Below are 14,703 nucleotides of genomic sequence, written 5' to 3'. Positions count from 1 at the left end.
GTCTGGTGTGGGGAGGAAGTACCGATGAGGGTGCAGACACGCATTCTCGGCAGACTCGCTAAACGTCACCCAGACTGTGTCCCTGAGTGTATTTCCCTCATTGGTAATTCTAGAGCCGGTTCGTGTCGAAGTTCGGTAGTCGAACCACTCCATCAGACCCATGCGATCAAGAGTGTGATTTGAAGGAGTACTCGAAGACTCTCAATCTGTAATCATTAGTGACAAATCGTTACACGAAACAATCGTTGGTGAGATACTTGTCCATCGAAAAGTATGATTTTACCCGACTAAAATCACAATCACTTGTTCACAAGAGCGATTTAGGCATAGAAGTGGCGAGATCTGAACTACTGCTCGGATACTGTTGAACGCAAGATTAGTGTAGTAGACGGAAATAGATTGAAGTGGACTCAGCCACCGAGTAGGAAAGGTGGGTTTAGACGTTGAACCATCGAAGTTTAACTATGAGTGGGTGGGCTGGAAAGATGACTACTTCTGATGGAAACATCGAACGTAGGATCGAAGAGAAAAAATAGGGCCTTACTGAGGGCGGAAGGCGCCGACAGCAGCGACGAGAAGGGATCTGTTATCGCTCGCAGGCAGGTCACTTTCAATAGCGAAGAACGTAATGCCCTGCATATTCATAGAAAGTACAAGGTTCGCTTTCTCGCGAATCTGCCTCTGCGAATCGTAATAGTAACCATCGAATAAGCCTACGCCATCTGATGGAGCTCCCATATCAATGAGCTCCCGATAGGCTAGAGCATCGAGACTTGGCTTTTTACGACCTTCTGGGATGACCTGATACACGGTAGAAGATGAGGAACGATAATGTGGTGATTCCAGCTTACTCCGAACTCCAGATCTCCTGGTGTACGAGTGATGTTGTCCCACTTGTGTAGGCTTTCTTCGGCCCACTTGATAGTATTGGTCACTGCCGGATCAGTCTCGAGAGTACAGATGGCGGTGTCGAAGTACGCCGGAACCCCAACTGCTTCAATAAAAGGCCAGTACCCTACGCTTTGGAACCTGGGGGACAACGATAAAGCATCAGTAATGTGAAGCAGTGGATGGACTTACATCAGCACGGCTGTGCCTCTGTCATCCTTCCACGTCCTGCGCGAGCGTATAGTGTCTCCCATAGAGCGTACAACTTCGACGTAAGTGGAGTCGGAAAAGGGCACGACTACGAAACCATCCGAATAAAACTCCTCGAAGTACTTCTCCACTGATGCGGCGAAGCCCCTATCGAATTGTTTGATATCTTCTCCCTCCTTGAAAATTGGGCTGACGCCCAGTAAAACTTCAGCATCATACTGCTTGGCGAGCGTATGGATATCGGACATGATCGTCGCATTGATGCCATCAACAAGAACGACTTCCCCATTAGCCTTGGCAACACTGATTCCCAGTATGAGCGTGTTGGCACCGGCCTCGAGCATACTCGTGTAGTCATTCAGACTCATTCTACTCGGGAACATGGCGAAAGCTCTCACAGTGTGCTGACGATCAGCATACACCGGAGACGAAAAATCCAATACCAAGGAGAGTATGATGGCAGCGAGCATCGGGGGAGGATAGTTTCGCTAAACTGAAAGGCAGTCCAAAGAGATGTCAGAGCATAGGAGACTCGCATGAGAAGTTCCACCCATCCTCACATGGCGTGACATCCTCAGGTGACGTGACACAGAACGCTCCACCCCCGAGGAACGCGTATGCCGTATACGTCATCAAACGCTGCTTGTAGACTCTGCAGTCCAGAAGGTTTTTGCAGTACTCTGCGGTATAATATGTATGAGATCGCAATCTCGATATGGGCTCGTGGTAAGGTAGATTTGTTAATGATGTGGAGCAATTTCCATAGATTACTATTTGGCATTGATTGTGCGGCACATCCATGTCGTGCGGCGCACGGCACGCACGGTAGCGCACAACGTCACGCCGTTGCCGTTAGGTAACACTCCCCCGACTCCAAACCATTTTTCCTTAGAGGAACAGACTGCTCCTGTACTCTCAGCATGTCCTGACGGCCTACTCCAATTCCAGTTTATTCGTTATAGAGGAAATCAAAATTATCAAGGATACGACATGCGCGGCGCACGATGCGGCGCCGGAGTCTACTCCTGCACTGCGTAAAATTAACGAACCTTTTCAGGAAACAAAATGATCTTCCGGCAATGCTATTCACATGTGTAGCGACGGCGGGGTTTTACGCTTCGTATTTCACGAACTTCGTGTGTTTGCGCGAAATCGGTCACGTGTTTAACACGAACTGGCCATTTTCACTGGTGTTTTTCGCGTAATGTCGAATCCATTTTCCACTTCGCTTAATTCACGTAGAACTCTGGGCGTAAAACTGTGGTCCATGTAGTATGGGTGCATCTCCATTGTTCCCATATTCATGAGACATTGTTTGCCAGGGCTTTTCAGCACCGTTACGGATCATGCCCCTATACTTTCCTGTGATGCCTCTCATTTCCTACCTTCTGATACTCAACTCACAGGCATCAAATGGGTTGTGAGACTCCCACACAACTCACTTTCGGATTGAGCTGCCACCAGCTATTCCCGGGCTTGAGTCAGGCGATGCTACACAATGCATACTATGCTTCTTATAGTCTATGGAGCATCTCCCTCATATTTTCGTAAGCGTTACGTAAATCATTGAGCATTTACGTTGAAGAGTTGAAGTTCATATCATCAACGTGATCACTTGATGATACGATACTTTTTAACTTCTCTACTAATCGCCTATCAATGGATGTGAGAGTCGCCATACATGCGACCGCTGCCAGAAAGGGGTAAGCGTCCTTGACATATCCAAGCAGTATTGTTCAACAAATACACTAACTGCCATGAGAGTCATGACATGAAGATTCTCCTTGATGTCGAAGGCTATGAGTCTAAGACCCAGCGCCCTGCCACACGATCCCGACCTGGAGGTATCGTAGGGAGCGGTAAGCGTCTGACTTGTGTTCATGTGAGTCACATGAACAAATTTTTGGTGGGGTAGATTGTCACATGATGTAACAATCTACCCCACAAATATTCTGTGACACAAACCTTGGGAAGAAGTTTGCGGTGCAAAACTTAGCGACACGAAACATGTTGCTGTCAGCTTCGGGCGCCGTCTGCGATGCGGTCAACTCAAGGACTGTGTATTGGCTGCTGAATATCGAATGATTCATCCGGAATGACTGATTTACTGCATAATGTACATGGTTCTATACTACAGTTCCTGGAGTATATAGCAAAAAGTAGAACCAGCACATCGGTGGCTAACGATCGGCCGGCACTGCCTTCGTTGACTGCACTACGGATACCATGGGCTGAATTGAGAGTTATTGGCTGGATGAGACTCTCATCATGAGAGCCTGACGGACTGGGTCTAACGGGCTCCGTCATGACCGAATGACCGACGGTGTCAAGCCGTTTGTCGTGAGTCCCTATCCCTTGGCCAAGGAAGTGCTGCTGAATATTACCACTGGTAACGCCAGACAAACCGTGCAACTTTCTTACTATAGGAAGCACGTGTTGTTCGCATTTCGCGCCGTTGCATTCCTAAGGAAACTGAAGTGGATGGGTCAGAGCCTTATGCGAGAAAGCTAGTAGGCTAGTAAGGGCTGAGTCCAGTCAGTGAATGTTATAATCGATATTGGTGATAGAGAGTGAGTATTCTGTATTGTACGTATTAGTTTTTGGTTATCGTAACTATTATTATAATTGACTGTGCTTTCAGTAAGTAACCTGGGAGTCACTGTAGTACACCAATCGGAAGGGTTCACAGAGAGCAACCAACAGTGCTAATCACGAGTCAATTAGCAGCCGCTCGGAGTTAGCAGCTCTTTGTACCTAAATAGTCATTAGGTCAACGTTGCTGGCTCGCGGGTCTGGTGTGGGGAGGAAGTACCGATGAGGGTGCAGACACGCATTGTCGGCAGACTCGCCGAGTGTCACCCAGACTGTGTCCCTGAGTGTCTTTCCCTGATTGGTAATTCTAGAGCCGGTTCGTGTCAAAGTTCGGTAGTCGAAGCACTCCATCAGACCCATGTGATCAAGAGTGGGGCATTTGATTCAAATGATTTGAACAATAGTGCGGCCCCCCTACTGGGGTAATTCCTCCACCTGTGGTCGTTGCACGAAACAATCGTTAGTAAGATAGCTATCCACAGAGAAGAATGATTTCGCTCGACTAAAATCAAAATCACTCCTGTTAAAGAAGTTACCGGAGTCCTGTACAAGCTGGGTTTGTATGAAGTGGCGACACCTGAACTGTCTGCGTACTTTCGAACGCAAAACTAGTGGAAAGGATTGAAATCGGTGAAGTCGAAGTCAGCCTCTGAGTGGAAAAAAGGGATAATAAATTGAATTATCATAGTTGAACTATGACGGAATAGACTGGGAATTAACTGCCTGAGGCAGTTATCTACGAACATCGAGTATATTCTTGAAAAGAAAAAGTACAGCCTTACTGAAGGCGGAAAGCGTCTACAGCAGCCTTAAGGAGGGATCTGTTATCGTTAGCAGGCAGATCACCACCAATATCAACGAACGTAATGCCCTGCATATTCACAGAAAGTACAAGGTTCGCTTTCTCGCGAATCTGCCTCTGCGAATCGTAATAGTAACCATCGAATAAGCCTACGCCATCTGATGGAGCTCCCATATCAATGAGCTCCCGATAGGCTAGAGCATCGAGACTTGACTCTTTGCGGCCTTCTGGGATGACCTGATACACAGGAGAAGATGGGTAACTATGAACCGGTAATTCCAGCTTACTCCGAACTCCAGATCTTCTGGGGTACGAGTGATGTTGTCCCACTTGTGTAGGCTTTCTTCGGCCCACTTGATAGTATGGGTCACTGCCGGATCAGTCTCGAGAATACAGATGGCGGTGTCGAAGTACGCCGGAACCCCAACTGCTTCAATGAGAGGCCAGTACCCTACGCTTTGGAACCTGGGGGACAACGATAAAGCATCAGTAATGTGGAGCAGTGGATGGACTCACATCAGCACGGCTGTGCCTCTATCTTCCTTCCATGTTCTACTGGAGCGTATAATGTCTCCCATAGAGCGTACAACTTCGACGTAAGTTGTGTCGTTAAAGGGCACGACTACGAAACCATCCAGATAAAACTGGTCGAAGTACCTCTCCACTGACGCGGCGAAGCCATAACCGAATTGCGAGGTATTGTCGCCCTTGTCGAACATTGGGGTGACGCCCAGTAAAACTTCTGCATTATAGTGCTTGGCGAGCGTATGGATATCGGACATGAGCGTCGCATTGACGCCATCAACCACGATAACTTCCCCACTAGCGTTGGCAACACTGTTTCCCAGTATGAGCGTGTTGGCACCGGCCTCGAGCATACTCGTGTAGTTATTCAAACTCATTCTACTCGGGAACTCGATGAAAGCTCTCACAGTGTGCTTACGATCAGCATACACCGGAGACGAAAAATCTAATACCAAGGAGAGGATGATGGCAGCGAGCATCGGGGGAGGATAGTTTCGCTAAACTGAAAGGCGATCCAAAGAGATTTCAGAACATAGGAAACTAAGAATCATGTGAGGAAGCTGCGCAGACCACGTGACGCAGAACGCTCCACCTTCGGGGAACGCAGATGCAATGCTTTTCGTGTACGTCATGAAACGCTGCCTGGGGACTCTGCAGTGCATATGGTTCCTGCATTACGCTGTTATGAAGCAGATATAAACCCAAAACCCAGGTATCGGCTTGTCGTGGGGAGATTTGGTAATTATGTGAAGCCATTTCTGCAGACTACTCTCTGACATTGATTGTGCGGTGCGCGACGTGCGTACCGTACAGCACAACGCCACAAGGCAAGCAGCGCGATAATCGACCGATCGAGAGAGGCCTGCTGCCACGAACATCAGAAAACGTTAGAGTGTAGTTCTGAACAAAATTATCGGTCATATCTGTACTTGACCATTTCCATACGTATCAACATCTGGAAATAGATAGTATGCGCCACAAAAGCAGTCACGTAGAAATTCATGGGATTGAGTGGGAAGATGGTGGAACGACTGGTGGGAGTCTAAAAGCCGACCCATACCCGGGATGACTATGTGTCGAAGGGGACCGCTCTGAATGACTTTCGATTCGAAAGTCTCGAAGGGTCTTGGGTTTTCAAGTGAGCAACGCCGCGTGGCCCGGTAGTGACACGTGAGCGATCGGTTTCGTTCATTTCCCCATATTCATGAGACATTGTTTGCCAGGTCTTTTCAGCACCATTACGGGTTATGCCCCTATACTTTCCTGTGATGCCTCTCATTTCCTACCTTCTGATACTCAGCTCACAGGCATCAAATGGGTTGTGAGACTCCCACACAACTCACTTTCGGATTGAGCTGCCACCAGCTATTCCCGGGCTAGAGTCGTTGTGTACACTACACTTCACGTAGTCCACGGAGCACCACCCTCACGTTTTCTTTAGTGTTATCGTAACACTGTTACGTACATCATTGATCATTTATGGAGGGGGGGGCGCTTTATGTGAGGGTGCAGTAACTGTTGCGTCGTAACACAAACTTGGGCGAAGGTACCGGGGGTCCGGACCCTGATACTGATTCTCGACCTTGATTCGCGACTTCAGCGCACGCCACGGTAGACCTCCTCAGCTGCTTGCAAGTAGGTTCTCAGAATAGCCGTACCGGGGGATAGAACCTCGGCTGCGATCAAGTGAAAGTGTATCCCTAACCAGTTGAGCTGTGAGATTATGCGAAATAAGACGGTGCAAGGCGGTATAGCGCACGTAGTACATACGGACTATCAGTGTGATCCTACCCGGACCGGGTAACCCGGGAATAGAACCCCCGCGCGGAGCACGTGGAAGGACACCCTTAACCAGTTCAGCTATGATATCGTACGGTACGAAACGGTGGATGGAGGTTTAGCCCGTGTAGTACATACGACCACACGGTGTGAATTACGCATTCCTTAATTCAATTAATTATCCATAAAAGCCATAGAAACCCTTCGAGATATTGTCGGATGACGACACCCGATCACGCTACCGGTTCTCAAAGGAAGCTCTATGGGAGTTGTTGGACTTAGGCTTTCACTTAGAATTTCTGAGTTAGAAATCCAGAGTTAGTTGATTCCGACGTTCGAGTGAACATCTTGAAAAGTTTGAAGTACGGATGTGTACACGTGCGACAAAAGATCTCCTTCCAAAACCTTCACTATTGATTTAGTGTAAGGGGAAATGTCTATGTATTCGGGGCGAACCTACCAGGTACTACACTCACAGGGTGACGTTTTATCCTTCTCTTGAAGTTGTCACTTTCGGTTTTGGGTCGTAGCGACTATAGTCTTTGTGTCGTAAAAAATGTCTCATTCAAACTGTGATTCCCTGATTCTTGAAAATAGTCAGATTCAATTGAATCACCCGAAAAATGAGCCTCATGAGCAAGGCATATTGAGTAAGAGTATTAATCAGCCAAAAAAATCAACTTTAGATTCTCGAATCAGCTCGGAGATTCACATATCATCGCGATGATCCTGATTTCTCGCTCCAGAGTGAAAAATCAGTGACTCAGGCGTCAATACTCACCATCTGATTTTTTATCTGAGTTAATACTCTGACTCACCTGTTGCATCAGCAACAACGGCCCCAGATGATTAATGGGCGAGCGACAATCAGAAATTCTTACACCATTGCGTGCATCGCTCCGCCGACAAAGTGCTACATGTTCTTCATTTTCTCACAGCCATAATTAATTCTATCGCCATGCGGTCATCAGCCGATTACGGTTCCCACGGCGGTCCACTTAGGAGGCTCGAGTCTTCACCATCATCCATGACTTCATGGTATAGGGAAAGTGATACGAATGATGAAAGTAGTAATAACCTCACCCATTTCACTATCACACAGCTAAGTGTATTCTCCTTAGACCTATGCATGAGTTATAGTAATAACATTACTCTTGATAGGTCCTATGCGGCAGGTGACCTCTCAAATGTCACGACTCTCAATGTCGGCCGAACCAGACAGGGCTCGAGCGTACACTACCAGTCTGTCGCCTCCAAGACCTACCCCAGTCACTTTCCGATGGGAGAAGGTTCGGACAACTGGGGAAGTATTCACTCCTCGAACTGGACATTGTTGCGCAAGTGTTGGTGACCATATATTCTTATTTGGTGGCACTGACGGGGAAAGCAGAAAGTGTGACGTGTACTGTTACTGGTGTAACAGACAGGAATGGGAGCGGGTGAAGGTAGGTAGGCACTGTGCCCTCTGAGAAAAGAATTGTAGTCAACTTTATTGGAATTTTTAGAATCATCTTGATCAGTGTGGGAATATATGTTTGTTTTCCTTAACCGAGCTCGTGGGTTTCCTCAGTATATTATGAAAATCCCCACACGGTTTTGGGTAGAAGTGTACAACGATCATTTCCAAAGTCTCTTCATTGTCATCAACACATGTAGTTGACCACGTGCATATATTTTCGTCACTCGCCGTTAACCTATCTCGGAGTTCGATCGAAGTCTTGACAGGTTCAGCGATGTCACGATGGACAAGTCAGCGAGCCCCCAGCCCGATCAGGTGCCCGCTCGGCTGTTTTTGAAGGAATTGTCTACATATTCGGTGGTTACACCAAAAAGGATGGCGACTACTTCAACGACACCTGGGCATTCAACCCGCTCTACCACACGTGGACCATGCTCGCTGCTGCTGGTGATGTTCCAGCTCGGAGAACTGACCATTCGATGGTCCTCTACGACGGTTGTGTCTACACATTTGGCGGTTTCGATGGCAGGAATCGTTTCAACGATGTTAGTATGATGACGCTACCCGCCCATGGAGCGTTCCGTGGAGGCTCACCTGTGGCGAGATGGGAACTTATAGATGGTCCCGCAACAAGGGTGGCGACTGGGCAGGAGTGTCCTACCCCGAGATTTGGGCATTCTGCTGTGGTTCACGGTTCGTGTATGTACGTATTCGGCGGTTGGGACGGTCACGACACGTTGAACGAGCTGTGGGAATTCAACTTCCCATCTGGAAAATGGTAGTAACGTGGATTCGGCAAGGGTTGGCGTTGCTGGTTTTGATCACACAGTGATGAGTGCCAAGTTGATATGTGTGTTTTCTATTCCGGGATTAATGATAGTGAACAACTTGTCGCTATCATAGTCTCGAAAGGTTACTTTTATCACATCACATGTTCATAGCAATGTTTATATTGTTTATGCGATATAGTTTCAGATCGATTCTTATTAATCTCGGAAAATAACACACATTTGCATCATATCAAATTGACACCACTGTACAGTCGATCTCCTACCTGCAATTTTCTCACCCTATTATACTCATTGGAGTTTCACCCTAGTGATATGAAAAACACTAGTGAGAAATATATTTCACGACTACTGCATATCACCGCGTTTTTCCACAGAGTTTTACGCTACTTCACGTAAAACGGGTTGTGAAACTCCACTATATATTATAGGACACTATAAGAGTATGTAATAAACGTTTGTGGAAGAAATTTGAAAATGTGAGATTTTGACGCACGATTATAGCCGAGTAGCATAAAAGTATTGATAATACTAAAAAACTCGGTGAAAAACGCGATATTCGCGGTGATATGCAGTAGTCGTGAAATATGTTTTTCACTAGTGTTTTTCATATCACTAGGGTGAAAGTTCTATATTATATGAGTCCAAGTATATGTAAACTACAGGTACCCAGTGGCTCAACGTGGTATTGTTCCTCGTCCGCGATACCGACATGGATGTGTAGTGATAGATGACAGTATGATCGTATTTGGTGGAGTTGACAAGGACCAACATCGGTTCAACGAATTGGCAGAGTTCGACTTCAACACTGGTGTCTGGTCTAAGCTCGATACGGTGGGAGAGATTCCAACTGGGAGAACCTTCCATAAGTGTCGCGTCTGGCATGGTAATACCACTCGTTCATCGAATCATAATGAGCGCTGTCTTCTATGTGAACATGGTCAAGTAGATGTGTTGGTTAGAATATAGAAAATCATAAGGAGACTTTGCGGAATATCTTCGAATATTTTTGTGTGTGGACTCCCATGGGAAACTCACCTGAGCTCAGTAGCTGAGGAAAGCAATGATATTTTCTTACGCTGTTTGGCAGGCACGCTCTACCTTATAGGTGGTTTTGACGGTCGCCGACAAAATGATATGTATCGGGTTGCAATGGAAGAGGGCCTGAGGAAAAGGGCTGCGGCTCTTTCAAGATCTGATACTGTGGCGGCTTCGTCTTCAGCTTGTGTAGCGGCCAGCTGTGCCTGCTGTGATACTTCATGTAGTTCTGAGCCTCCACAAGTGGTGATGCCTGAGGACCTATGCAAGTGGCAGAGAATCGAGACTAAGAATGCTATTGGTGATGACTTGAGTGGGAGAACGGGGCACTCAGCGGTGACCTGGGGAAAGCATATGTTCGTCTTTGGTGGGACGGACGAACATGCGCGTCAAAATGATGTCTATAAGTAGTAGTTTGCCATCGCTTGATAAGAGTGTGAGCAATTTTCCAGGTTCGATTTTTCTACACAAATGTGGTGTAAAGTGGCCACATCGTCGCCGCAACCAGCCGCGAGGAGCGGTAGTAAGGCGGTGGTATACAAAGATTATATGTATCTATTTGGTGGCTATACGAAAAAGGAAGGGAAGTACTTTAATGATATGTGGAGGCTCAATCTAGTTAAAGGAACTGTAATAGTGAAATGGAAAACGCCCCTGGGGAGTTTGCCCTCGAAATTGCTACGGCTTGAAATATATGTTTGCCCCCCTCAGCCGAACTCGTGAGTTTGCCCACTTATTCCAGAAATAATTTTAGTATATGTTAATAATTAGATAATAGTAATTTATAATTGTTGGACGCACAGCCAGAGCTGGTACTGAGATTTCTGGTAATAAATTTTACTGTAAATCTCGGAATCACAAACACTGTGATTGTAACATCCGTTTATCGTACGCCGACAGGAGGGCTCCCTAAAATATATATAGATGATATTGAATACTTATTTTAAAATAATATTATATGTTGGTCCAATAATTATAGACCTTATTAGATTTTGACATTTTGATGGTATAGTAATAACCACAATGGTGGGGCATATAACGATAAAATTATATAATAAATATATTAGATTCGAGTTGAAGTATATAGGAATTAATGAGAATTCCCTCAAAATTTCCATATTGTCACCGACACCCCACATGCTACTATGGAATCGTTTTCGTTGAGTGGACGAGCGCAGCCTCGGGATGAATATTTAAAACACAATAAATTCGATGATTTTGAATTTGATCGGTTTTACTTCGCATCAGTATAGCAATCACGAATGCTCTTTTTATGTGAAGTTGATAGCATAATCTTCTCCTCAGTGGACACTGGTCAAGCCTAGACGTGGTACTCCACCGTCTCCCCGAACTGATCATACGTGCTGTATATTGAGGTAGTAGGAATGGGGAGGATGTCGGATGGTTGTTGGTGTGTGGTGTTATATTACGTCATCGCCTGGGAGTGAACACAGTGTTGGGTGAATATACGTGGTTGTCTCAGCTACTGAGCTCAGGAGTTTTTTCAGCAATTATAGGAGTTTACATAGAAGTGAATTTCTCCGAATTCCCCTTTTTTATATTGTCATCACCAACACATGTAGCTGACCATGTGCATATTTTCCCACACACTGGGCGGAATACTTATATTATCAATGTCGTAAAATATGCACATGATGAACTACATGTGTCGGTGACCATACGAGAATTTGAGGAAATTCTGGGATATTCTCGTTGGTTTCTATACATTTTCGCTGAAATTCGTGGAATAAGCTCTTATAATTAGTGGGAAACTCCTGAGCTCAGTAGCTGAGGAAAGCAAACATATACTCCTACTCCAACACTGTGTTCACTCCTGAGCTCAGTAGCTGAGGAAAGCAAACATATATTCCTACTCCAAAACTGTGTTCATTCCTGAGCTCAGTAGCTGAGGAAAGCAAACATATATTCCTACTCCAACACTGTGTTCACTCCTGAGCTCAGTAGCTGAGGAAAGCAAACATATATTCCTACTCCAACACTGTGTTCACTCCTGAGCTCAGTAGCTGACGAAAGCAAACATATATTCCTACTCCAACACTGTGTTCACTCCTGAGCTCAGTAGCTGAGGAAAGCAAACATATATTCCTACTCCAACACTGTGTTCACTCCTGAGCTCAGTAGCTGAGGAAAGCAAACATATATTCCTACTCCAACACTGTGTTCACTCCTGAGCTCAGTAGCTGAGGAAAGCAAACATATATTCCTACTCCAACACTGTGTTCACTCCTGAGCTCAGTAGCTGAGGAAAGCAAACATATATTCCTACTCCAACACTGTGTTCACTCCTGAGCTCAGTAGCTGAGGAAAGCAAACATATATTCCTACTCCAACACTGTGTTCACTCCTGAGCTCAGTAGCTAAGGAAAGCAAACATATATTCCTACTCCAACACTGTGTTCACTCCTGAGCTCAGTAGCTGAGGAAAGCAAACATATACTCCAAGCCTGGCTATGATCTGTTCTGTCGTCGTCAGGTCGGACATATATGTATTTGGTGGTTTCGATGGCAGATCGAGATTTCAAGATCTACACATGTAATAAATTGTATTTGCACGCATGCGCAAATAGAGGTTGATTTCGAATTCCATCTTAGTTTCAACACTGAGGAGGAAGCGTGGACTGCGATTAGCCCAGGAAATGAGCCCTTAGGACGATTCGGGCACACGGCGGTTATGTATAATACGTGAGTACGCAAGCTCCCGAGGTGTGTCTGATATCACATAGGTCCATGTATGTCTTTGGAGGGTGGAATGGTCATGATACACTGGATGATTTGTAATGCACTTTTGCTCGTCTAGTGTGATTTACTTTCCTTAGATGCGAATATTCTACAGAATCGCAAAACTGGTTGTCAGTCCCTGGGCGTGGCGAGATCGTGAGCAGTAGATATCGACATAGTGCTGGTAGGGGAGTCACCAAGTTGGGTTTATTGCATTTATTAATTTCCTTTTCAGTGGTTTATGGCTGCTGTATGTTCATATTCGGCGGAGTTGACAAGAAGCAGGAGCGTTTTGCTGACCTTTGTGAATTCAATTTCGAGACGAGTAATGAATCTCAATATATGTTTGATCTCGAATCTTTTTTACCGGTTTTCCAACGAGCTTATGGAATTTCGCTGAATTGTTGATTATTTTCTGGAGTTTCACAACCCGTTTTACGTGAAGTGGCGTGAAACTTGGTGAAAAACGCGATATTCGCGGTGATATGCAGTAGTCGTGAAATATATTTTTCACTAGAGTTTTTCATATCACTAGGGTGGTGAAACTCCACTGTACTGATTAGTATATAATGTCAACATGCACATAATATAAGATATAATCAATGAGTTTTAGTAAATTTTGGAGTTTCACAACCCGTTTTACGTGAACTGGCGTAATACTCGATGAAAAAACGCGATATTGTCGGTGATATGAAGCAGTCGTGGAATATGTTTTTCGCTAGTGTTTTTCGTATTACGATCGTGAAACTTCATTATATCAATAATATTGCTTAGGAGTCTGGTCCAGAGTGAAGACGTGGGGCGATCCCTCTCCATCTGCTCGGACGTTCCATCGGGCTGTCATGTACAACGGGTTCATGTATATTGTTGGTGGATTCGACGGTGTGCGGAGAAATGATATTTGGCGTAAGTGCACGGTCATCGAGCTGGCAATAGGGAGTAGGAGCATAAGCTCTATCAAACAATTATTATATTTTTGTAATACTATTGATAAATGTGGGGAAAATGAATATCCAATATGTGGGTCGGAGGAATTCTCGTCGCTCGTTTTCAAAGGGAGAGTAATGAGCTCAATGAAACGTCTTAGGTATTCCATTGATTGAGGAGGTTAGTCGGGCGGAGAAAGGACGACGGAAACGTCTTACAATGGGGCGTGCGGCCTCAAGAGTGGTTCCTCGTGAAGTGAATGACACTGAGGAGAATGGTTGGAGTAGCAATACTGATGGGCAACCGGAGCAAGGCACAGCGATGCCGGCTGCCGTGGAAACGATGGTTTCGGGCAAGGATATGGGAGACCAGTCGAGAATGAGAGCACGAATTTCTGAGTTGGAAACGAGACTAGCAAACGTGGAGGAACAAAATCTGTGCAAGGTGAGGAAAAAAGTTTTGCATTTCCATCAAGTTTTCGGTCGCTATTGCGTAGATCTCAGAGTTTCTCATATGTTGGAGGAATATATGTCCGCTTTTCTCGGCCTTCCTCATATAGTGAAGGCGCTTATATACAAAATCGGGTATAAATGCAGAGAAACCAGTGATAATTTTCTAGCATTTCCTCGAAATTTTCATATTGTCGCCGACATATGTAGTGGACCATGTGCATATTTTTCCGCACTGAGAGTCTCATATATGGAATATACGACAGCACAGTTTTGCATTTCAGATATGTTTCGATAGAACTATTGATACAGTGCTCTTGGATTGCGCACATCGTGTTGTCTGCCACGGCTGTACTGAACAGTTGAGCGTGTGTCCGGTTTGCAGGAGTCCTATACGGCAAGTCATTATCACTTACGATGGCTAATGACGATGATGATGATGCCGATTTTGCTATATTTATCTAATCATTGCTGATTTCAAAATAACTTTATCCCTCTGTTCTTGCG

General features: G+C 45.5%; 3 protein-coding genes across 3 annotated transcripts; 1 reads left to right on the top strand and 2 right to left on the bottom strand.

The window, feature by feature from the left end:
- Positions 1-540: 540 nt before the first annotated feature.
- Positions 541-1,568, bottom strand: Pmar_PMAR004362 (hypothetical protein; the record flags this gene model as incomplete). The annotated part of the gene is made up of 3 exons (XM_002786660.1): positions 541-801; positions 852-1,029; positions 1,081-1,568. The coding sequence occupies 3 exons, from the start codon at positions 1,566-1,568 to the stop codon at positions 541-543; spliced, it is 927 nt and encodes a 308-aa protein (XP_002786706.1).
- Positions 1,569-4,468: 2,900 nt separating this feature from the next.
- On the bottom strand, positions 4,469-5,496 carry Pmar_PMAR004361 (hypothetical protein; the record flags this gene model as incomplete). Its single annotated transcript, XM_002786659.1, has 3 exons — positions 4,469-4,729; positions 4,780-4,957; positions 5,009-5,496. 3 exons carry the CDS (start codon positions 5,494-5,496, stop codon positions 4,469-4,471), a joined length of 927 nt encoding a protein of 308 aa, XP_002786705.1.
- A 2,247-nt stretch (positions 5,497-7,743) lies between these two features.
- On the top strand, positions 7,744-13,507 carry Pmar_PMAR004360 (kelch repeat protein, putative). The gene is made up of 11 exons (XM_002786658.1): positions 7,744-7,863; positions 7,958-8,241; positions 8,522-9,033; positions 9,709-9,929; positions 10,134-10,488; positions 10,534-10,711; positions 11,387-11,457; positions 12,576-12,635; positions 12,695-12,876; positions 12,919-13,004; positions 13,056-13,507. The coding sequence occupies exons 1-9, from the start codon at positions 7,755-7,757 to the stop codon at positions 12,786-12,788; spliced, it is 1,884 nt and encodes a 627-aa protein (XP_002786704.1). The 5' UTR covers positions 7,744-7,754; the 3' UTR covers positions 12,789-12,876; positions 12,919-13,004; positions 13,056-13,507.
- The last annotated feature ends 1,196 nt before the right edge of the window (positions 13,508-14,703 follow it).

The sequence above is a fragment of the Perkinsus marinus genome, assembly GCF_000006405.1.
Source record: "Perkinsus marinus ATCC 50983 genomic scaffold scf_1104296931330, whole genome shotgun sequence".
Classification (NCBI taxonomy): Eukaryota; Perkinsozoa; order Perkinsida; family Perkinsidae; genus Perkinsus; species Perkinsus marinus.
The sequence above is the reverse complement of the archived record's forward strand: the minus strand, read 5'-3'. Positions and strand labels throughout refer to the sequence as shown.

What these genes read in the sequence shown, in the direction of transcription:
- Pmar_PMAR004360 (XM_002786658.1), top strand. Translation starts at nt 7,755, where the DNA reads ATGCGGTCATCAGCCGATTACGGTTCCCACGGCGGTCCACTTAGGAGG. An exon ending in AGGAATGGGAGCGGGTGAAG is followed by an intron (nt 8,242 to 8,521) that starts GTAGGTAGGCAC and finishes AAGTCTTGACAG; the next exon opens with GTTCAGCGATGTCACGATGG. An exon ending in CGTCAAAATGATGTCTATAA is followed by an intron (nt 10,489 to 10,533) that starts GTAGTAGTTTGC and finishes GCAATTTTCCAG; the next exon opens with GTTCGATTTTTCTACACAAA.